At 37.2% G+C, this 24365-nt stretch overlaps 9 protein-coding genes across 9 annotated transcripts; 5 read left to right on the top strand and 4 right to left on the bottom strand.

Annotated features, from left to right (window-relative positions):
• Positions 1-270: 270 nt before the first annotated feature.
• On the bottom strand, positions 271-1875 carry NEMIN01_2116 (uncharacterized protein; the record flags this gene model as incomplete). The annotated part of the gene is made up of 1 exon (XM_051478058.1): positions 271-1875. The coding sequence occupies one exon, from the start codon at positions 1873-1875 to the stop codon at positions 271-273; it is 1605 nt and encodes a 534-aa protein (XP_051334018.1).
• Positions 1876-2422: 547 nt separating this feature from the next.
• On the top strand, positions 2423-5338 carry NEMIN01_2115 (uncharacterized protein; the record flags this gene model as incomplete). Its single annotated transcript, XM_051478057.1, has 1 exon — positions 2423-5338. One exon carries the CDS (start codon positions 2423-2425, stop codon positions 5336-5338), a length of 2916 nt encoding a protein of 971 aa, XP_051334017.1.
• Positions 5339-5648: 310 nt separating this feature from the next.
• NEMIN01_2114 (uncharacterized protein) lies at positions 5649-8522 on the top strand (the record flags this gene model as incomplete). Its single annotated transcript, XM_051478056.1, has 1 exon — positions 5649-8522. The coding sequence occupies one exon, from the start codon at positions 5649-5651 to the stop codon at positions 8520-8522; it is 2874 nt and encodes a 957-aa protein (XP_051334016.1).
• A 420-nt stretch (positions 8523-8942) lies between these two features.
• Positions 8943-10436, bottom strand: NEMIN01_2113 (uncharacterized protein; the record flags this gene model as incomplete). Its single annotated transcript, XM_051478055.1, has 1 exon — positions 8943-10436. The coding sequence occupies one exon, from the start codon at positions 10434-10436 to the stop codon at positions 8943-8945; it is 1494 nt and encodes a 497-aa protein (XP_051334015.1).
• Positions 10437-10934: 498 nt separating this feature from the next.
• Positions 10935-14114, top strand: NEMIN01_2112 (uncharacterized protein; the record flags this gene model as incomplete). The annotated part of the gene is made up of 1 exon (XM_051478054.1): positions 10935-14114. The coding sequence occupies one exon, from the start codon at positions 10935-10937 to the stop codon at positions 14112-14114; it is 3180 nt and encodes a 1059-aa protein (XP_051334014.1).
• A 457-nt stretch (positions 14115-14571) lies between these two features.
• NEMIN01_2111 (uncharacterized protein) lies at positions 14572-17412 on the top strand (the record flags this gene model as incomplete). Its single annotated transcript, XM_051478053.1, has 1 exon — positions 14572-17412. One exon carries the CDS (start codon positions 14572-14574, stop codon positions 17410-17412), a length of 2841 nt encoding a protein of 946 aa, XP_051334013.1.
• Positions 17413-17818: 406 nt separating this feature from the next.
• Positions 17819-19303, bottom strand: NEMIN01_2110 (uncharacterized protein; the record flags this gene model as incomplete). The annotated part of the gene is made up of 1 exon (XM_051478052.1): positions 17819-19303. The coding sequence occupies one exon, from the start codon at positions 19301-19303 to the stop codon at positions 17819-17821; it is 1485 nt and encodes a 494-aa protein (XP_051334012.1).
• Positions 19304-19884: 581 nt separating this feature from the next.
• NEMIN01_2109 (uncharacterized protein) lies at positions 19885-21741 on the bottom strand (the record flags this gene model as incomplete). The annotated part of the gene is made up of 1 exon (XM_051478051.1): positions 19885-21741. One exon carries the CDS (start codon positions 21739-21741, stop codon positions 19885-19887), a length of 1857 nt encoding a protein of 618 aa, XP_051334011.1.
• Positions 21742-22753: 1012 nt separating this feature from the next.
• NEMIN01_2108 (uncharacterized protein) lies at positions 22754-24365 on the top strand (the record flags this gene model as incomplete). The annotated part of the gene is made up of 1 exon (XM_051478050.1): positions 22754-24365. A coding segment is annotated over one exon (1612 nt), but the record flags the coding sequence as incomplete, so codon positions are not given.

Genomic DNA, 24365 nt, shown 5'->3' with positions numbered 1-24365 from the left:
AAAATAATGGACACAAGATACATCTCTTCTTCTTTGTAGATATAAAATCTAAAGATAGCGCAAGTAGAGGACATAAGACAGAGTCTATATAGAGTTTGTTCAAGAAGAGATGAGAATAAATGTACATATAAGAGATAAAAAAGTAAAATTAAAATGGCAGTAGTAGAGAAATAGAAGAGGCATATCTGCTAAAATATAAGCTAGGAACATTTAAACTCAGAAATAGTTTATTTTGAATGCTATCTAGTAGATCTAGTAGGGCCAGATAACTCAAGATATATTGGGATTGTTCATGCTTCTTAATTGGGTGCTGTCCAAGAGATCATATAAATGGCTATTGTCAGATGCGTTCATTGCTTCGCCTTTTGGCTGATAGTAGCTATGCGACAGCACTGTTGCTCCTGTAAGAGCAATACCGCCCATCAGCAGTGTTCCAACGGAGAGTTTTCGAGCTGTTGGCTCTGCTGAGGCGGGCTGTGCTTCTTCTTCTATTTGTATGAGCGTGACTTCTTTCTTCTTCTCTTCCTCTTTTATTTTCTTTTCTTCTGCTAGCCTTATGTTCTGCATTTTTTCAAACAGTTTTATCTTTTTGGATAGGTAATAGTGTTGGATTCGGCTCAGTTTACTCAGTGACTTTAAGCTAGCTACAAGCTCCTGAACGTTCTCACATTCTAAATACTCCTCTGATTTTCCTTGTAAGGGGTTTGCGCCAAAAGCATCAAAAACACTCCCTTTATTTGGGTGGGCGCTATAAGAGCTGGAGCTGGCTTCATTGAGCTGTTTGTGCAGGGCTTTTTCTTTTTCAATGTTTTTCTCTACATTGAGAAATTCAAGCTTTTTTTTCAGTTTTTCAGCTAATTTATCTTCTTTAGCGTCGTCTAGTATGTTCTTAAAATGCGGGCTGTTGGCTATATAGTTATCATAAAACTTGCTTAAATCAGTATCTATCTTTATGGTGTTTGATCCGTCTTTTGCTTTCAAAACATCTGTGTTTTTTGCCAGATAGTTTAACACTTTAAACAGATAGTTGTGTATCTTCTTTTCATGTTTAATTTTTTCTATATTTTTGATGATAGAACCGATTAAATGTAAATCATCTTCACTAAGTGATTTATTATTCTTATCAATACACTTTATTTTAGTTTTTTTTTTCTTAACCATGTATTTGAGATCATAATAGTGTTCACACATAAGCTTCAAGCCATAATCTACAAATAGCATATCACTTTCTCTACGTGGAGTGTTATATAGCTTGTATAAATCGTGGTAGTTTAGGATAGAATAGATTTTTCCTAAAAAATTCAAGCCCATTGACTCTGCTAAATCAGAAATGCAATGGAAGTTATCATTGTTCAGGCTGTCTGTGGTGGACTGAAATATATTTTCCAAGTTTGAGAACTTCGTGTCGTCAATCTCTAGCGTATATACTCTAGTGTTTATGTCAGCACTACTATTAGTTGGGCTTGCATCTTCAGAAGTTTCATTCTTTATACGCATTCCATCGTCTAGGCTGTATATAAGCGGGTTTGGCCCCATCATGTGTCTAATTATATCGGCAGCCTCGTATTTAATGGACTCAGCAGTCCCAGGCCTCAGAGTAAGATACAACGTGTTCATAGTTCCTAGCTTATCGTTGTACACAAAGTACTGGTATATTCTATTCTTAATTATACCCAAGATGAGTCTCTTTTCTTTGCTAGTATAATGATCGCTTTCTATTGTTACATTCTCCTTGAGTATATCATTTAGGAGCATAAATTGGTCCATTTTCTTGTTCTTTCTGATGTCCAGCCTCAAAAGTTTCTCAACCCTAGCAGTATATGCGTTTACTATTTTTTGCAGGTATATTCTCAACTTAACTTCTCTTACAGTCATTCTAAAAGTTTTAATTGCAAAAAATAATTTAAGAATACTGGAGGTTTCCTAAGGTGGAAAAATTTTAATTTTTTTAATGATGTAAAGCAGCGAAGAAAGTGCTAGTGCAACTGCTTTCTCAAACATTCTTCATTTACAGCGCTATACTGTATTTATCTATAAGTATCTACGAGAAGATTTAGATTAAAGGTTGGCATAGAAAATGGTATTGTATCGAGTGTGAAGTGGATGGAGTATGCAACTTCTTTGCATATATAATGATTTTGAAGATAGCGAGGATAGAAGATGGGCGCAGGTTTTTCAGCATTGGGCTCTCTAGGCATATAAAAGACAGTTATCTGATTATAAAGATATAGAGTAGGCCAAAAGTAAAAAAGAGAAAAAAGATTTTACAGTGATCCTAAATACAGCTAAAGCGCTAAGCATACACAAAATGAGCCACAGAAAGTGAAATCCGAGGATAAACAACTAAGCGCTGTGCATTGCATGAAAATCAAAAAACTTCCTTATTAAACCATAAATAGAAAGAAATATTTTTAGTGCAAAAATGATGAAAATATTGAACACAGTTACTTTCTTTACCTTATTTGCCGTAGGGTGCAGAGGAAGCCAGGATCCCTTTAAACAGGAAGCAGGAAATAGCAATTTTCTGTACACAGCTGAAAACATAGCAGCAGCTACGGCCTATTTAAACTCGCTAGCCTACAGCCCAAGTATGGCTGGTTTGCACTACAATGCAGGGCAAAATTTTAGTGCAATTAATGTGGTGCCAGATCAGCACAGTATGAGTGGAAGTGCGCCAGGTATGATAAGCGGTGCTGTGCCTAACATATCTAGAGACGAGAGCATGACAGCAGGGTTAATAGGCGGCATAGCCTATCCCTTTGCCAGTCCATTTACATATGGATTAGCAGGAGATGGATGCAGACCTTTTGGGGAGCAGATAGCGGCCATGGGATACCATGAGGAGCCAGAAATACACCAATACACAGAACTGACTAGTGCTAGCACAAGTGCGTTTAGGCCATTTATAGGAGAAAAAAGAAACGGAAATGAAAGAAGCAGCTCAATGGACAGATCCGTGCTGCAATTCATGCCAGAAAGTAAAAAGAAAAAAGAAGAAGAAGTGCCAATAGAAGTATGCAGTACATCCCAGCAAGAGGAGGAAGAGATAATAGATGTGGAGAACATCGATGAGGAAATGCTGGATGTGGAGAACATCGATGAAGATTCACTTCATGATGAACAGCTGTCGTGCTCTGACTCGGCAAATGATAAAGAAGAAAGAACACGCCCTGATGTGGGAATATGGAACGACAGAAGATTCTACAATTCGCGGAGAAGGGGCTATAAAACAAACACTGGAAGACAATACGGACACAGTTCTACGGATGAAAATATAAAAAGATTAACAAAAAGTGAACTGTACAAAGAGAGGCTTGAAAAGAGAATTGAAAAATTTTATACAAACGTTGCTCCAGTGATAGACGACAATTCACTGTGGTATTTCATTGCAAGAGGGAGCACCGCTATAAACACTAAGTATAGAGATCTTTTTGGTCTGCAAGAGATTCTCAAGAGAAGCAGTAAAGATAAGCACAGAAAAATGCTGGAGAGTCTAGGAGGATACTACGCTGGGATATTTGATGATCTGATAGAATACATGAAAAACAAAAGACCGATGTGCAGTGATAGCGAAAACCTAGGAGACATTTACATACGGGAAGATCTCATGCCAAACCGTTATAACCTGAAAGAAGACGATATAATTAATAAGATAGACAAGAAGTACCACGCTCTGGCGTATGCAGTGCGCATGGTTACAAAGATACCGGAGGTGTATGTGGACTTTTCAAACATCACTGCAGAGTTCATACAATGCACCTATACTTTGAAAGACTCAGATAAAAATGAAGAGCATCTTCAGGTTCTGCTAAAAATGCTCAAAATAGTGCAAGTGTACTTGAAAGAGAAACTAAGTGACAGTACATACAGTGCACTATACAACATTTTTGAAAGGCTATACGGTAAAAATAAAATGGAAAAATTAACAACTGTTGAGCTATACAAAGAGATTTATGTAATCCTTGCAGAGTTCTATGAAAATGCAGAGCTCATCTACAAACAAAAGAAGTATGTTCTAGCGGGAAAATACATAATGGCAAACCAGAAGTACATGAAATGCCAGATAAGATCAAAGATAGAAGCCGCAGAGAAGCTAGACAAAAGAGTGAAAGGGTCAAACTACTCGCCAGAGTATAACAAGTGGGACATCGCACCTGATATACGCGATCACTACCACGTGCTATGCGTGGACAACACAACTGGCCAGCCTAGAAAGCTGTGCATGCCCCTATACAAGGATAAGAAGAGCGGAGAACTGCACTGCCTACACACAGTTAACGATACAGTAGACCACATAAAAGCACTGTATACAATAGAAGAAAAGCAGGACATCATACATCCGTTTAAAGTAAAAAAAGGAACAAACAGGTGGACATACATACAAGAGAAAGAGAGAGCGCAGACAGTGAAAGACTTAGAAGGATACGAGGTAGTGTTCTACCGCATTCATGAAGATCTAGAAAAAGAAAAGTTTACTTTTGCGGACTTTAAACACTTGAAGTCTTACGATGACAACAGCATACGTATTCCGCTGTTTTTCAAGCGTTTGATGCTATCAGCTGCAGACCTAGGGCCCTATGATACGATGGGGAGCCATACCGTGCTAAATCCAGCAGGGTTTATAGACAGAAAACCCAGCATATACAAGTACAACAGCAACTACAAAGGCATGGAATATACAGATGTGCAGAACTACTACAAAAATCTGTACATCCCAGAAAAAGAGAGAAAAGGTTTTGACTGCTACATCATGGACTGCAAATGCGCTAAAAAAGAGGACAATACAGTTGAGGCAGAGTGGTATGTGAAAATGCCCAGCAGTGTGAATGAGTACACGCACTGTATACTAAGTGAGAGCTTCAGAGAAAAAGAAAATTCAGAAAAGTTCAATGAGCTTGTTGAAGTCCTAGAGTCCAGGGAGTACAACAAAGACAGCACACTGCAGGGTTTCTGGCTGTCTAATAGCTATAAAGCAGATAGCCCGTTAGCACCCGAAACACCGGCAATATTTAACATACTGCCAAGCACCAAATTCTATCACCGCTCTGCAGCTAAGACAACAAGCCTAGAAAAGATTATATCCGAGATTAAAAAAGAAGAAGCTAAGCTGCAAAAAAAGGCAGAAAAGGCCAAAAAAAGCTTCATAAAGAAAAATCTCGATGATCTATACGACCAGCTATATACAAAGCTTTCTAAGAGACCAGAGCCGCAGGCAGACTTCATAGTGTTCCGCAACGTGAACAGCAGTAAGTCCAACATAGGCGTGCATAACGAGATTCTTGATATTTTTATTTCGTGGTACAGAACGGAAAGACTAAACCTTGATGCCAAAGAATAAATAGCAAATGTTTACGTTATTCTTATATGTTTTTTATCATTTAGTAAATCCGTCCATTGTTAAACAGTGAGTATAAATAATTTTTGAGCAACTGGGTCTTTTTGTATGGTAAATACACTACAGTTCTGCATCAGTAATGCATACTGTCTAAACCGAGTCTAGTTTTGTAATTATTGGCAGTTATTCCACGAAAATAGATTGTATGAAACTGCCCATAGAAAAAAGGCTAGACTAAGCCATTTGCAGTGCAGAAAAATAAAAGAGCTTTCCTTAACTAAAAAACTATAACCAGAAAAAATGATTTTTTTGCATGAAAAATCATAAACTGGAGAAATTACTGAATGCAGGTGCAATTCTTGCTCTATGTGTCATAAGATGCCGAGGCAGCGGAAATGCTTTTGATCAGGAAGTGCTTGACAGAAGTGCTGGTCTATACATAGACGGGAATAGAGTGGCATCCAAAATAGATGGGTTGTATTTTTCATCTAGTAGCTTTCCCTTGAGCATTTCCCCTATAGAGAAAATCCGCTCTCTGCACCTTTCAAACAGAAAAATAGATCCGCGTGTCCAATATCAGCAAGGCGCGGCAGAGATGAGTGTGGCAGGAAGTGCTTTAAACCAGATGGATGCGCGCAGAGGTAAAGAGCCTTTCTCTGAAGAAAAAAAAAGAAAGATAAATGAAGCAGACAGAGCAGGAGGAAGAGAGAATCCAATGGACTTCTATGCTGATGACCGATCTCCGCTCCATAAAAAACAGAGAAGTGAAGAAGATACATCGATGGAAGTGTCTATTATGTCCAATTCTGAGGAAGAAGAGATTGAAATCATCAAAAAGAGTGGCAAACGAGTGGCTCAGAAAGGTCGAGAAGTCTCACTGTCTGAAAAAGCAGATGAAACAGCAGAAGATCAACGAAAAACAATTGATCTTGACATCAGTCTGTGGAACGAAAAAAGATTGTACAACTCGGGAAGAAAAAAAGAGAAACTAAACACTAAAACAATATACAGATACGACATGTCCAACAAAAGCATGCGAGACGAAGTAAGGCTGGACTCGTACCAAATACAGTTTAGAGAGGACATTAAAGACTTTTTCACAAGAACTGCTCCTCTGATACAGCAGAGTGCTCTGTGCTACTTCATTGCAAGCAGATGCACAACCATAAACACAAAATACAAGGATCTTCTAGGCCTCCAAGAGATACTCAAAGACAATGAAGACGAATGCGCAAAAATGGTAAAGAGCTTGGAAGGATACTATCCCGGGATAATTGGTGATATGATAGCATACATAGACAAGTATAGACCCACACGAACGAACAATCTACCCTGCTCGGTTGAGTGGAATGAAAATCTGGGCGACATTTATATACGAGAAGATCTCGATTTAAACCACTACAGCCCAGAAGAAAGCTCCCAGGCTGGAGGGATAGACAAGAAGTACCGCACTGTTGCCTGTGCTGTGCGTATGGTTCTAGTGCTTCCTGAGGTGTACAAAGACTTTCTTAACATCAGCCCAGAGTTTATAAAAAACACCAAAACTTCAAAAGACCTAGCAAGGAAAAAACAAAACTGCCAAATTCTGTTGAAAATACAAGAGCTGGTTCACATGCACGCGGAGGAAAAAATAAACGCTGGAGTGTACAAGGAGCTATACACAGCTCTTGAAGACGTGTATGAAAAAGACACATTTCCTAAAGTGGCAGTGACTGATCTGTACAGAGGCATTTACACTCTTCTTGCCAGATTCTACGAAAATGCAGGAGGAATGGACAAGAAAAAAGAGTACAATCTGGTTGGGAAGTGCATAATAAAGAACCAGAAGTACATGAAGTGCGAGATAAAGGTGGATTTGGGAACAGAAGACACAGACAAAAGAGTTCTGAGTCTCGGGTATTCACTGGAGAAGAACAAATGGGATATTTCGCCCAAGATACACAAGCACTACCACGTGCTGTACGTGAACAATGCAACCAGCCAGCTCAGAAGGCTGTGCATGCCCATATACGTAGACAGCGCTGGAAAAGATCGCTATATCCACACAATCATCGACATAATAAACCATATAAAAGTGCTGTATGAAGTGAAGGAAGAGGCTGACGTTATACACCCGTTTAAGATGAATAAAAGGAGTAAAAAGTGGACATACATCAAAGAAAAAGACAGAAATAAAAAAGTAGAAGAGCTAGAAGGACATGAAGTAGTGTTCTACCGCATTGATGAAGACCCCGCAGAAAAAAGATTTACATTTGCAAAGTTTAGGCCTCTGCGGTCTTACAAGGACGGCGACATTTGGATACCACTCTTCCTTACGCCTCTGATGAGACGCGCAGTAGACCTTGGCCCTTTTATTAGGATGGAAAATGAACACAAAGAGCTAAGCCCAGTAGAAGTTAAAGATACAGTGCCCGATATATACGTATATGACTATAAGTACAAGGAAAAAAAGTATTCAGACTTTTACAAATACTACAGCAACCTGTACATACAATTTGATAAAGAAGAAAAAAGAAGTGTGGACTGCTACATGATGGACTTAGAGTGTAAGCCAACCAAAAAAGAAAATAGCATAGTTGAGGCTGTGTGGTACACAAGGATGCCAAGTAGTGTGGATGAGTATACACACTGTGTGCTGGGAAAGGAGTTTTCTAAAGAAGGAAGCTCAGAGGCATTTGATGAGCTTATTGAAACAGTAGAGTCAAGAGAGTATAATAAAGACAGCGAGCTGCAGGGATTCAGGCTGAGCAACAGCCATGCACTAAATAGCGAGACAGCAGAACAGACTCAGGTAATATTTAACCTACTGCCGAACAGCAGCTGTTATAAGGTGTCTGCAAATGAAGAGATCTTGGAGAAAATCAAACTAGAAATGTTCAGAGGAAAAGAAAAACTAAGAGAGATAGAAGAAGAGAAGAAGAGAATAGGGAAAATCAACATAAAAACAGATACAAAGAAGTCAATAAGACAAAAGCGGACCGTAAACTCTACAAAAAGCAAAACAGCCAAAAGACTGAAAGATCTAAACAAGGAGCTGTACATAGCTCTCTCTAAAAGGCCTGACTCCAGCACTGAGCTCATGGTATTCCGCAATGCAAACCACAGCAAGTCCAATCTAGGCGTACATAACGAGATCTTTGACATTTTCATTACAGTGTACAGATATAGAAAGAGGAATACCGGTTAGTAAATAGTAGGTTTATAAATTATTGCAGTCTCATTGCACCTCTTTTGTTCTATGGTGGTGGTAGATTGGCTAGTATAGAAGAATTGAAAAATAAAATATTATTTGAGAATAAAAATGTGTACATGGTAGAGGTTTGCTCCATCTCTTTTATTTTATACTTCCAAAAGAAAAGAAAAAAGTAGACATAAAGAAAGAAGAGAAAGAGTAGAATGGCATAAAGAGTAAAGTAATATGAGCACATTTCTCCATTGCAGATTACAAGTCTGGAGATACTGTAGGTAGAAGAGGTATAAATAAGCATATGTAGAGCTAAGCAGAATTTATTCTAGATAATAATCGATTAGGATAGGATAGATTAAGACCGCTCAGCCTTTAAGTGTTTCTTGAAACATAGATTTGTGAGTATCCATAATAATTCAATCAGTAGTTAGCACTAACAAGTTTCACTGCACCCCTCGAATGTGCAAGGAACAAGAATGTTACTGCTGCAAGAACAATAGCAGAAACCATGAGTATTTTAATTCTGTTTGCTTGGCGTGGTTGTTTTTCTGTAGGTACTTCTACAGCTTTCTTTTCTTCTTCTATTACTTCTTCTATCGCTTCTTCTCTGTCAATTATTACTTTTATGTTCCATATTTCTCCAAACTCTTTTAGCTTTCTGAGTAGGTATTGTTTCTGGATTGGGCTTATACTAGATAAACCGCCTAAGCTAATTAAAAGTAAAACACAGTTGCCATGTTGTCTATCTTCTTTATCTAGTTTCCATTGTAGTAGTTCTTTGCTATTCTGCATATAATTAGAAGCATTTTCTTCTGTTTTTATCGTGGGAGAATCACATATTTCTCTATATTCTTCAGGTAATCTATTTATTCTTTCATTTACTAGTTTTTTCAAATTATTCTTATTAGATAAATAGTCTTCACGAAAATTACTCAAATCAGGTTTTATCTTCAGAGTGTTTTCCGAACTATCTGTTTCTTTTAAGAAGTCAGTTTTACTCATCATATATTCCAGTGCGTTAATCACGTAGCCATGTATTTTTTTTTCTCTCATAATTTCCTCTGCATTATCACAGATAGAAATGACTATTTTTAAGTTTTCAGGGGTAAACACATCGCTGATATGTTCAATTATGTCTTTTTGGCTTTTAGAAATGAGTTTGATCTGTTTAATTGTCTGGAATAGATCTTTAATTTCATGATATTTTTCATGAATAAGCTCCAGCCCGTAGTCTACTAACAGTACGCCGTCTTTTTTTAGAGTGTATAAATCATCCAAGCTGTGATATGTTTCTATGGGTGAGTATTTTTTTAAAATTTCCATGTCTATTATATCCTTTATTTTATCAGAGATATAAATAAACTTCTCTCTGTCTAAACCCTCTGAAGTGCTCTGGGATATACTTTTCAGACTAGGAAGATTTGTATCATCAATCTCCAGTGTGTATTCTCTAGGGCTCAGGTCATAGTTTTTATTAACCAAACCTATGGTCTCTTGTTCTCTATACATGTCAATCTTTTTATTTATCCCATGGTCTGGATTGTATATATAGAGATTTAGGCCTATAATTTTCTTAATTACATTGACAGCCTTACGTGTAATTAAGTCCTTGTCTCTACTCTTTAGTGCGCTATATAGGTTTCTCAAACTTTCTTCTATCGGTATATTAGTGTATATAAAATACAGATACATATTATTTTTAATTATGTTTAAAATATCCCCGCTTTCTTCATTACTATAGTGGGCGCTTTCGATCTCTAGGTTCTCATTAAATATTTCTTTTAGAAAGTCTAAATGCCTCACTTTATCATAGTCTTCAATATACTCATCTATTTCGTACTTATCGCCAAAAGATAGACAGGCTTCTACTATTCCCTTCACATCTATTTTGAATTTGACTTCCCTTACAGCCATCCTAAAAATTTTAAATGCAAAAATAATTAAGAATCAGGAACTGCCTAGATTGGAAAGTTTTAAATTTTATTTTATGCGCGAAAAACCACAAAGAGAGCACTAATATAGCTATTTTCGCAAATATTCTTGTCGTAAATTAATCTATAAGTCATATGCCAAATCTACAATCATCACAAAAACAGCTATAAATATATTTTTTAGATAGCGCGAGCATGAATACGACACATTCAGAAACAAAAGAAGGCAAGGATAACCAGACTGTAGACACATTGAAAAAAGTCACCAAGACGCACAGTAAACATCCTACGACTGGCAGTCGCAAGCCTGCAACCAATAAATCACCACATTATCTTGAGACCAATTCCCTCATTGACTTTTATATTAGGTATGCTGTAGTTCCTTCATTGAATCACCACAAGTCCAATAAACTTACTAAGAAAAATAAAATAAGAGTAAGATTGCAGCCGAACATTAAAATAAAAAAATGATATTTTTAGCATGAAAAAGCAGAACCTAAAGAAAATACCAGGTGCATCGGGTGTAGCGCTGATTTTCTTTATTATGGCGTGCAGAGGAAGTGAAAATCCATTTAACGGAAACTTAAATGGTAGTGTGCATCCCTACATAGGCCTAAATATTGCGGCAAATGCAATACCAGGTGCATACTCTTCTTTCATTTTGCCTCCCTACAACCCCCTTTTGAATGCGCTATATTTGAATAATGGACTAAACAGTGTAGCTGGGCAGTACTTAGCAGGCCCTGGCATATATGGAGCTATCTCCAATCCAATATACAACATCCCTGGGAGCTCAATAGGTCAAAATATGCCGTTATACAATGTCTCTGGAATAAATCTTTCCTCAGTCATACAAGCTCCTACAGACAGTTTAGCCTATGCTGGATACAGTGGACAAGGCTTTAACCCAGCCAATCCGGTAGGACAACAGCATATCCAGCCAAATCCATTTATACCAGGGTCTAGTCTGCTTGGCTACCCCTTTAATCCAGTACATAGCATGGCTGGGACATCGAGGGAAGTGGGTAGAGTGGATAATGCAGCCATCTCTTCTGCTGCTCTGCACGCACACAGTATCTCTCAAAATGATTCTGCATCTTTAGAGAAACAGCAGAGAACAGAAGAATATTCTAGCCCAGGAGAGAATGTGTCTAGAGAAAAAAGGAGCAGTATCATAATGACTGTAGGGAAAAAAAGAAAAATATACGAGACGGATAGTCCCATAGACACATGCGATTCTTGGTCTGCACTAAATAGTAAAAAGGAAAAAAAAAGATTGGAAGATGTGCCCGGTAAAACTGTTTCTAGCGCACAACAAGATGAAAGAAAAAAGAAAAACAAAGAAAAACCAGCTATAAAATACATAACACCAGAGCTTGAAAAAGAGAAAAAAGAGGATGCAAACAGAAGAAGAAATCAAGTATGGAGCGATAGAAGGTTGACGAATAAGAGGAGAAAAGGCTATAGGACAAAACACCAAACAGTATATAAGCTTGGCCCATATACCAGGCCGTATACTCAAAACGCAGGAGAAGACTCTTACCAAGAAAAGAACAAGAAAGCTATAGAAAGCTTCTCCAAAGACATCGCACCAGAACTAGAGCAGAATGCTCTGTGGTACTTCATTGCGAATACAAGTACGAATATAAGCACAAAGTACCAGGCTATTTTGCAGCTGCAGGAGATGTTTGATGACGAAAGGGCAGAGAAGTATAAGAAAATAATGATGGGCTTTAAAGGATACTACCCGGGCGTGTTTGAAGATATAATCGATTACATAGACATCCACCAGCCGATAAGAATCAACAGAGACACTCCCCCAACTGTGTGGAAGGAGACATTGGGGGATATTTATGTACGGGAGGCTCTGCAGATAAACCATAGTATGATGAAAGACCAAGAAAAAATTGAAAAACTAGACGAAAAATATCATCCAGTGGCATACGCTGTGTACATGATTCTAACACTGCCTGAAGTGTACCAAGACTTCTCCAGCATCACTGAAAATTTCATAAGAGAGACCCAAACCTCTAAAAATCTCTCCAGAAACAAGAAAGACCAACAAGTTCTAGTATCCATACACAAGCTAGCGGAGATGATTGCTAAAAAAATAGATGAAACTGAAGTAGACGATAGTGATGGCGTGTATAAAGAGATCTATAGCGCCCTTGAAGAGATATGTGCAGAGAAAGGGCTACTGAAGCCAACAATAGTTGATCTGTATAGAGAAGTATACACAATTATTGGAAGGTTCTATGAGAGCGCAGAAGCGGCTAACAATGAAGATATGTATGTTCTGGTGGGAAAGTGCATGATAACAAACCACAAGTACATGAAGTGCGAGATAACAGCAGACATAGCACCGAAAGATATAAAAGAAAAAGTCTTAGATTTGAACTATTCGTTGGAAGTGAACAGATGGAGTGTCTTACCTGATATAAAGAAACACTATCACATACACTATGTAGACAACACAGCTGGCAAGGCCAGGATGCTGTGTATGCCTATGCATGTGGATAAAGGCGGAAATGAACACTATTTGCACACAATTAGCGACATAGTAGAGTATATAAAAAAGTTGTATGACATAGAGAACAATTTAGACATTATACACCCGTTTAAAGTGAATAGGCTGAGCACAAAGTGGACATACATTAGGAAAAAAGACAGAACACAGACAGTGAAAGACCTAAAAGGGTACGAAGTGGTGTTCTATCGCATAGATGAAAATCTAGGAACAGCAAAGTTTACCTTTGCAGAGTTCAGGTCTTCATACTCTGACAATGAATATACTATTTGCATACCTCTGTTCCTTACGCCTCTAATGCGATCTGCCATGGAGCTAGGCCCTTTTTCCATGCTAGGAGAGCATAAAGAGATAGACTCGATACTGCTAGAGGATAGACTTCCTGATGCGTACAAATACAACAAAAAGTACAATATAAAGAAGTACTCGGACGTGCAAAACTACTACAGTAATCTATGCATACTCGTGGAGAAAATAAAAAGCGTAGAGTGCTATTCGATGGACTGCAAGGTGGCTGACAATGGAGGCAATATAGTTGAGGCTGTGTGGTATGTGAGAAAAATAAGCAGCGTGAACGAGTACACGTGTTGCATATTGGACAAAAGCTTCAAAGAAAAAAGACACTTGAAAAGCTTTAACGATTTTATAAAAACAGTAGAATCAAGAGAGCACAACCAAGGCTGCGAGCTCGAGGGGCTCTGGATAAGTAATAATAGTGAAGACAGCGAGCCCACAGACTCAATGCAGAAGATATACAATTGGATGGTGAAAACCAGCAATTACAGTAAGTATTTAACTCTGTACAGTATAAAAGAGATCGAGCTAAAATTAAAGAAGGAAAGACAGTTTTTTGAGAAAAAAGAGCGGGAGCAGCATAGATTAGGAAGCAAGGATGAGAATACATCAAGCTTAAGAGAGAGGAATAAAATATCTGCTGCAAAATATAAAACAAAAATCAAAATAGAAAAGCTGTGTAAAGTGCTGTCTATAAAACTATCTAAAAAGCCAAACACACAAACAGATTTTATGGTGTTTCGAAATAGAAACGGCAGCAAGTCCAATTTGGGAGCACACAATGAAATTCTTGACTTTCTGATTTCGTGCTACAACTACACCACTCTAAAGCCAAAATAACAAGCAATAAATAAATGCTATTTAAAACTTGCAAACATAGCTCTTAGGATATACTAGTAGTTCTAGTGGCAATACAGTAGTAGTAGAAGAGACAGAGTAAGTGTGCTAAGCATAAATGTGATGTTTTGCTACAGACAGCAGCCATATGTTGATGCTCTTTAGATAAACTTAAGATTAACAAAAGATGCTTATCTCTGTTTCTTTCTCTTGTCCTTTTAGCACTCCCATTGTATTTATCTGTATTTTAGTTATAGCGGTACTGTGTGCCCACTTTTTATATCTATTTGTTGTTGGTGTTATTCTTTTGTGCTAGATCAGCTATTTTAACTTTGTAGCACAAAGTTTTAGGGTCTTATCACTTGTCATTTATATTGGAAGTGTATGAGAATAATATACATGGTCAAGGATGCTAGTTTTAATGCATCTCTTAAGTAGCAAAAAATAATTTTTTAGGTGCATGAAAAAACAGAATCCGAAGAAAATATTGACAGGTACCGTGGTGTTTGCTCTTTTTATTGCAGGATGCAGTAGAAGCAGCAGTGATTTCAACGAGCAAGAGTGGACCCAGGCGGGGCCCTCTAGAAGAAAGGACAGCGAAAGCAGTGATATAGAATATCTAGGCCACAGTTATCCTGCACCGATGATAGATAATACCATTGTAGTCTGCAATAAAAGCTATGCCAATATCGTAGGCAGAATATCGAATCAGTGCAGTGCACCTGTGCAGTGCAATGAAAGACCCAGTGTGATTAAGCACACGTCCAATTATCTTACTGAAACCAACAGGCTATCAATGGGAGAAAAAAGAAAAGAGAGCGAAATGGGAAGTCCAGCGAATAGCTGCACAGACCAGTTCACACCAGAGAAAAAAAGACAAAAGAGAGACAGCTCGCTAGAAAGCATACCTGATAATGTCTCTCACCAAAGCGAGATTTGCATTATGCCAGAAGACAGTGAACAGCCAGCCCAGGATGATCAGGCAGAGCAGTCCGCAGAAAAAAGTGGAGAAAAGAAGGATATAAATGAATTTAACATCAATCTATGGAACGTCATGAGCCAGCGGCTGGAAAATAGAAGAAGAAAGTCCCATCGAATAAACCACAAAACGGTTTTTATGCACTACCATCTTGACAACTACATAAAGAATATCATAAAGACAAGGGGATACAAAGAAAATGTCAGAAGGAGCATTGAGGACTTTGCTGCAAACGTTGCTCCTCTAATAAAAATTAATCCAATGTGGCACTTCATTTCAAGCAAGTCCACACACATATACACAAAGTACAAAGATCTTTTGGGGCTTCAAGAGTTCTTCAGATACGGAGAGAATAAGCACCGAGAAATACTGGAAGGCATCCAAGGGTACTATCCCGCCATATTTGACGACATGATAGCATACATAGAAAAGCACCAGCCGCTGATGGTTAAAAAAGACGACTTTGAAACTGCGTGGAAAGAAACACTGGGAGATGTCTACATGCGAAAGCCTCTTACGCTAAAATACTCTATGCTAGAGGATTTGAACAGCATTGAGCAGATGGACAAAAAGTACCATCCCCTGGCACAGGCTGTGCACATGGTTCTTGTGCTGCCTGAGGTGTACCAGGACTTCTCCGGCATCACTGATCTGTTCATAAGATGGACTAAAGTCTCAGAAAATCGGGATGTAAACTCAAACTACCAAAAAGTTCTATTGAGGATAAAAAGAATAGTGCACTTAAATATAAAAAAAGAGACAAACTACAAACTATACGAAGAGATATACAGCTGTCTTGAAGAAGAATACGAAAAAGAAAAAAAGCCAATGGAAGAAAGGACAGCGGCTGAGCTGTATAAAGACCTGTACACAATCCTTGTAAAGTTCTACGAAGAAGCAGCAGTTTTTGACAAACAAAACCAATATATTCTCGTGGGGAAGTGCATAATAACAGGCCAGAAGTACATGAAGTGCGAGAAGCTAGTAGATATATCCCAAGATGTTTCGCGCAAGGGCCTTGCAACTCCTGCATACACAGAAATAGAGAACAGATGGACGGTTTCATCTGATATAAGCCCACACTACCATGTGTACTATGTAGACAATACAACGCACCAGCTTAAAACGCTGTGCATGCCCATCTACGTGGATAAAAAGGGACAGAAACACTACCTGCACACAGTTGATGAGATAGTAGCGCATATTAAGAGTCTATATAAGATAAAGATAAACCTAGACCATGTGCATCCGTTTAAAGTAAAGAAAGGGACTAAAGAGTGGACATACGTCAAGAAAAAAGACAGAAGTCTGAGAGTGAAAGATCTGGCTGGATATGAAGTGGTGTTCTACTACATTGAAGAAGACCTAGAAAAAGCAAAGTTTACATTTGCATACTTCAAGCCTCTAAAGACCCAAATCAGCAGCAAAAACATCCACATACCGCTCTTTCTTGCGCCTCTGATGCAGTCTGCTGTGGAGTTTGGGCCTTTTGAAAAAAAAGGAGAGCATCAAGAGATAGAGTCGATAGATTTTGTAGATAAAAAGCCCAGTGCGTACAAGTACAGCAGTGGCTATGCAACTAATGAATACTCAGACATACACAAGTACTACAGCAATCTGTACATACTGCCAGATAAAGAAAAGAAAAAAAGCGCTGGATGCTACTTGATGGACTGCAAAACCACTAAAAAAGAAAATAACATAATTAAAGCTGTGTGGCATGTGAGAATGCAGAGCAGTGTGGATGAGTACACAAACTTTCTACTAGATAAAAGCTTTAAAGAGGAAGAAGACCCAGAGAAACTGGGTGATTTTATTAATACACTCGAGTCAAGAGAGTACAACAAGGACAGCGAGCTGCAGGGCTTTTGGCTTAGAAATAGCAATGCGCTAGACATGCAGTCTGCGGCTCAGACAGAGACTGTACATACATGGATAGTGAGCCATCAAGAGAAGAACCATACTTTTAAGGCGGGCCTGCATAGGATAAACATTCTCAAAAAGAAGATAAGGATAATAGAAAAGAAGATTGCAAGGAAAAAAGAAAAGAGATCAAATTTTTTAGTATGGAAGGGTAAAAAAGACAGCAGCACAGGAGGAGGAAAAAGTATGACAAACAGAGAAAGCTGCCAAAAGAGCAAAGATAGCAAAAACCTAGAAATCCTACACAAAGAGCTGCGCGAAGCAGTGTCTGAGAAGCCAGATGAGTATGCAGAGGTTATAGTGTTCCGCAATGTGAATGATAGCAAGTCCAACCTAGGCACACACAACGAGATTCTCGACGTTTTAATCTCATGGTATAACCAAAAAAAGAGTAGATGAAAAGACTGTAAGTAATTCACGTGCTATTTATGCAATAAAGAATGCCATTTCTTTGAAATAAAAAAGAAAATAAATACTAAATGCGAAGTGTACACTATAGGTAGAGCTTTACTTTTTTATTTTAATTTTTATTCTAGTAGCAGTTTTTTAAAAGAAAGTATAAAGTTATAAACAAACAAGGACAGACAAAACACTGTAAAGATGAGATAAAAAAGAAATAACTCAGTTAAAATGAACCATAAAAACATAAGAGAAGAACAGTCAGTGCACTATTTATAGCTCAAGAAAAGTATTCATAAACAGAATATAGTTTATTTTAGACAGTAAATAGATAAAGTCAGACAGCTCAGATAGCTTAGATAGATGCGTATTTCTTAAGTTACTACTGTATTGCATGCTGTGCCACTTATTCATAGCTGAATAGCTGTTTAACATTAGAAAGCCTCATTCTTTCCTTTGCAAAAATAGCAAATAGTCCAGATGCTGCTACAAAAATAACAGCTAGTACAAGCATTTTAACTACGTTTTTCTGGGTGAATCTTATCGAGAAGAGCCTCCATGGCTCTACTATTTCTACGCCATGCTCCTTGCAAAGAACTTCTATCTTTTTGAACAAGTAGTTTTTTTGAGCCAAACTTGTTCCAGAAAAGTAGTTTAAGCTGTCTAAGAGCACATATATGTTATCAAGTTGCATGTTTGAATTTTGCAGTCTGTACTTCAACGAGTGTATTTCATTTGCTATAGCACTGCCAGACTGCCCTGATTTTTCTATCTCTTCTTTCTCCTCTTCTTTCACTACTATTTTTCTGTTTAGCTCAGCTCTTTTCTTTTCGCTCAGTATTCTTTTTAAGCCACTTCTGCCAGTTATGTAGTCTCCGCTAAAGTTTCTTAGATCTGCGTCTATCGCCAGAGTCTTTTTCCCGATTATCCCTTTCAAGAGGCTAGTACCATTCGCCATGTACTCTATTGCTTTGAGTATGCAGTTTTCTAAATCTTTTTCACGAGCGATTCTCGTTAGATTATCATTAATAGAAATAACTACTTTCAGCTCCTCAGAGCTAAACACCTCGTTAATTTTTTCAGATATTTTCTGCGAATCTTTAGAAATGCCTTCTATCTCCTTGATTGTCTTGATTAGGCCATCGATTTCAAGATACCTCTCGCGAACAAGGTTTAATCCGTAGTCTATCAACAGCACATCACTGCCTTTGCAGGTTTTTGTATACAACTCGTCAAGAGTGTAGTATTCTTTTATGGTTGAGTAGCTTTTTAAAGCAATCATATTTGCAGACTCATTTGAGTTATAAATATAAAAGAAAAATTCTCTGTCCAAGCTTTCTGAAGTAGACTGAAGTAAGCTTTCTAAGCTCGAAAACTTGGTGTCGTCAATCTCCAGTGCACATGTTCTACTTCCTACACTAGAGGTCTCGTTGTCTAGAGGTATAGTCTCTAGCGGCTCATTTGCGTCGATCTTTCTGCAAATTCCATGCTTTGGATTGTATATAGATGGGTTTGGCTTGATGAGCTCATTAAGCATGCGAATGCACTTATTTCGAATGGATTCATTGTTTCTGGCCTTTATTGCTATGTATAAATTGTTCATAATCTCTGCTTTGTAATTCTCGTATATAAAGTACCTATATATGTTATTTTTAACTGCATCTAGAATGTGCTTCTTTTCTGCTCTGCTGTACTGATCGTCTTCTTTACCATCCGGCTGGACGTCTTCTATTTCTATGTTCTTACTAAATACGTTCTTTAGTGTAATTAGAAAACCTAATCTATCACTATTGGCAATGAATGGATTTATACTGTCAGTACTGTTATCAAATCGGCACGCTCTTAATATTTCGTCCACATTTATCTTTAATTTAACTTCCCTTATGGTCATTGTAAAAGTTTTAATTGCAAAAAATAATTTAAAATCAAGAATCGCCGAGGTAGAAAAATTTTAATTAGTTTGGCCCAGACTCTCTATGGAGAAAATTAGCACTCTTGTTTGCTAGAAATTCTTTCTTTCTATTCTAGCATATTTCTCAACCAGCGAGTAGACTAATCACATGAATTAACAGCTGAGGCCAATTATCTAGTGAAGTCTATCTATGTCTAATGAAATGAAGCAATTGACACATAGCAGCCAGAAATTAATTGTTGCTTTCACTCCTGCATAAAACATTTCCTTTTTAAGATGTATCCCCAATGAGTCCAGTTTTGGCTTTATGAAATGCCAATATAACTCTATGCAGACTGCGTTGCAGTTTAGCAAGTTTGGGCATGCTCATTAGTACATACGAGAACTAATTAAAGCACTGTGCAGCTTCATAAAAAGCTCGGCTTTCAATAAACATCCAATATTCATTTATAGCTCCAGAGAAAAAACATTTAACAAAATAGCTATAGTAGTAGAATTCATAAACTAAGAATAATTTATTTCGGATGCCAACTGGCTACAGCCAGACAGCGCAAGATATATTAAATTTCTTCATGTTTCTTGAGTAGCTTCTGATTATGGCACGCTAAGTCAGCGCACTCATCGGTTTCAGCAGCATTCGGTGCTTCGTTCTTTGGATAGTAGCTGAGGAATAGAACTGGTGCTGCTATAGCAAAAGCAGCGAAGAGCAGAAACTTAACCAGTTCTGCTTTCATGTTTCTTGGAGAGAAGAATTTCCCTTTCTTAGACCCATTATCTACTTCTAGAACCTGGTGCTCTTCTTCAGATACTTCCTCTGCTGCGTTCTTTTCTTTTGCTGCTGCATTCTCTTCCTGTGTTTCTTCTGGCACTTCTACCTCAGAAACTTCAGATGCTTCGCTCGTTACCACTTTTATGTTCAGCGCACTTCCAAACTCGTTTATCTTTTCAAACATGTACTCTTCTTGCGTAGGGCTGAAATAGGGCGATGTCGCATAGGGTATGTTATCTAGAAGTTTTAAAATGCTTGTATGTTCCAGATTTTCTTTGTTTATAGCACACTGCAGCAAGTATATTTCATGTCTTAAATTTTTGATAAGCACTTTGCATTCCTGCAACGCTTTCTCCCAGGCTTCTTTTACTTGGGTGCTGTCTTCAGAAGAGAGGGGGTCTTCATTATTCGCCATTTCCTGCAGAAGCCTTTCTTTTTCTTCGCAGATTTCTTCCTCTTTTTCTAAAGATGCAAATTTTGCTTCTATTTCTTCGTTCAGCCTATTTTTGTTTTTCTTTACTACTTCTAGTAAATCCTTATTAATATACCTTCTGTAAAAATCACTCAGACTGTTGCTTGTCTTCAAGATAATAGATCCGTCTGCTTCTTTTGAGAACAGAGCGTTGTTCGCCATGTATTCTATCGCTTTGAGTGTCTGCTTCTGTATCTCTTTTTCGTAGCTAACTTTTGTTAGATTGTCTTTGATGGAAACAAATATTTCTAGGTCTTCTTCAGAAGTAAATACTTCGCCAATTTTTTTAGCTATTTCCTCCAGGTCAATTTCCAGATCAGAGTTCAAATTGGCATCCATGCCTTTAATGTCGATGATCAAGCGCTGGAATTTGTAGTAGTTTTCGTAGAAAAAGTTCATCCCGTGATCTATCAGTGCTACACCGGTGTCTTTATGCTTCTTGGTATATAGCTCGTCCAGAGTGCGCTCTTTAAGTCCTGGTGAATATTTTTTTAAAATGCCTGCATCCATATTCATGGAATTGCGTATTAGATGCGCCGTGAAAGTAATGTAGGAGAAAGACTCCCTATCCAGACCCTCTGAAGCGAACTGAAGCAGGCTCTTTGTATCAGAAAAGTTTGTAAGATCAACCTCCAGCAAGCATGTTCTATCGCTCAGGTCCTGATTATCATCACTCAGAGTTATAGTCTCTGGTGCTCCATCTGCACCAATCTTTCCGATTATTCCGTGTCTTGGGTTGTATATGAATGGGTTTTCCCTTATGAGCCCATTAAGTACGCGAATGCAGCTACTGGTAATTAAGTCCTTCCTTCCGATCATTAATGCTTCATGTAAACTAGACATGTCTTCCATTCCATATTTATTGTACGCAAAATACTGAAATATTTTTTTCTTAATTGCGCTTAAAAGGTTTTCCTTTTCCTCAGCACTATGCTCGCTTTCTATTTCCAGACTGTCCTTATTAAATATCGCTCTTAGCTCACTCATATAAACTGTGGAATCTCCATTGCCTATAAAGCCTGATGTCTCTTTGCTAGCAATAGAGTTGCACGCTTCCAGTATTTTCTCGATGTTTATCCTTAATTTTACTTCTTTCTTCATCATTGCAAAATTTTTAGAGGTAAAAAAATATTTAAACCTAAAAATTTGCCCTGTCATACTAGGCACTATTGCCATATTTCTAGAAAATTTTTCTAAAATTTTTTCAGAAATTTTAGCACACAAAGTCATTTTCTTTCAGAAGGCCCTGTTATTTATTTGAGTCAATCATCTGCTGTGCAAACAAGTCTTAGCATAGTTAAGCCAGCTAGCAGATTTTTTAAAGATTATATCGTCTAATTAGCTTTTATGCATTCTTATGTAGTGTCACATAATGGATAAAACTGTATAAGTATTCTCGAAAACTAATCTATAATCCATATATCAATTCTAAAGATCACAAAAAATAAGTGTAAATACACTTACGTGTTTGACAAGCGCAAACATGAATACGACACATTCAGAAACTAAAGAAGAAACAAAGGATAACCAGATGGTAAACACACTGGCACAAGTCGCCAAGACACACAGTAAACATCCTACAACCGGCAGCCGCAAGCCTGCAACCAATAAATCACAGCATTATCTTCAGACCAATTCCCTCATTGCCTTTTACATCAGACATGATGTAGTTCCTTCATGGAATCACCACACTTATTTATGCAAAAAGGCAGAATTTCTCGGGTTATTTTTTATTTACATGTCTAATGGTTAAGCTATCTAAGCATATACTCAATTGGGCAGCAATAGAAGATCTATATGGATAAGCTATAAAGATAGGCTAGGCTTCAGAATACAAATACTTGATTTCAATCCTTGTACAATAAAGAACAAGTCAATACAATGTTTGTTCTCCTAGAGTTGATGTAACCCGAGAATAGCAGTGCAGACTATGATGGCTTGCAAATACACCAGTAAAAATAGATCAATTAACAGCTGACAAATTTCTAGGAGAACGTGGTTTACAAAGCAATAGCCCCAATAACTGCTATTCTATTGGATAAAAGTTCGTTAAATGTCTTTATCGTGTGCCAATTGGCTGAAGCCGTTTCAAAAATCAATCAGTTATCTCACTAACTCATCAATGAAATGCATTTACCCTATAGAAATAGAATAGTCAAATATAAAAAGGAAATATTTTAATTTATTTATGATCCTGCAGAGAATATTGAAAAGAGTAGCAATAGGACTTGTTGCGCTGTCTTATTTACAAAGAGCCAATGGATTTTTAGACAATGAAGATATAGCAAATATAAAAACTTATTGGGAAAATAAAAAAGCTTGTAGAAGAAGAGAATTTAACAACCGTAGAGATTTTCTTGCTAAAGCAAGAAATTTTGTATGTGAAAAGACATTATCTGAAGCTTTTAAATCTGGTCTAGGCATAGCAGAAGAGAATCTAACAAGTATAGAAAATAATTTTCTTCCCTTTGATATAAGCGTGAACAATATAGCAAACAAGATAGAAGAAATAAGGTCTTTTAGAGCAGGTGATATTGATTTTAAGGATAAAGTAAAAAGAGAAACAGATGAATTAGAGAAAATGGTATCAACAGCCTTTGAGAAACATGATTTATTAAGTGATACGATAAAAGACTTTGATTCACATATGATAAAACTAATCGAAGAATATGGCAAAACAGTAAATAAGTATAAAAATATAGACGAGTTAACACTGTTTAAGCTAGCAAAGAAGAATAAGCCTTTTGCATTGGATTTGGTGTATACTTCCTTCACAACAATAATATTTAAATCAAAAGAGGAAGTAAGAGATAAGCTAAACTACACAATGAAAAATATAGACAGTAATATGTTTACTACACATTTTATATATTACATGCATGCTATAACGAATGATCTAAGAGGGGGCATTTTAGATATACTGATATTAGCTGATAAAAATCTTCCCATATTATTCAGTCCATATGGAGTGAATGAAGATTTAATGAATATCTATCTCAATCTGGTAAACAAAGATATTTCTGATAATGAAATAGACCAGTACATAACTATGAAGCCCGGAGACATTATAAAAATGATAATGCTAGAATGCATGTTTAATGGATATGCTATGGACCACAGAAGAAATGACTTGTTTTTAAATATTGGAAGAATAATAAAAAAAATAGGAAGACCACTGAACAACAGCACAGATGATTACAATGGCATGAAAGCAGCAAGAGAAAGACAAGATGAGATACTTGATGCTTTAAATATTCTGTGGAATGACAGGGAAAGTATGAAAGTAATTCAAAGTAATAAAGATGCTGCATCAAAAGAAAAAATACGAAAAGAAAAACTTGATTCCTTCTGCAAACAGAACGGTATTGAAGCTTCAAGCTTTACAACTATACAGAATGGTTTTATATCTGCTAGATGGATGTATAACCTGAGCACAGATAGTCCAATCACAGAAGGTATAGATGATAATCAAGAGCTGCTCAAAACACTCTACTTTACTATGTCATACACCCATCCTATGCTCTACATATATATGCGATGTGAGGAAAAAAATCAGTTGGTTAAAACAAACCTTGAATCTAATGAAAAGCCCTTTATAGATAGAGATTCAGAGGACAATATGATGCTTAGACTATATAAAATAAGTAGAGAAGATAGCCATTCAGTGCGTGCAGAGAATATGAAGTTTTGCATTAAAGCATGGTTCTCACATAAAATTCATATTATCTATAGAGAAAAAGATACTAAAGAATATTACAATATGGTTGAAGATTTTAAAGAACATTTGGAAAAATCGCAAT

The sequence above is a fragment of the Nematocida minor genome (genome assembly GCF_024244105.1).
Source record: "Nematocida minor strain JUm1510 chromosome Unknown 7892, whole genome shotgun sequence".
Taxonomy (NCBI): Eukaryota; Fungi; Microsporidia; genus Nematocida; species Nematocida minor.
Note: the sequence above shows the minus strand (reverse complement) of the source record. Positions and strands in the feature narration are given on the sequence as shown.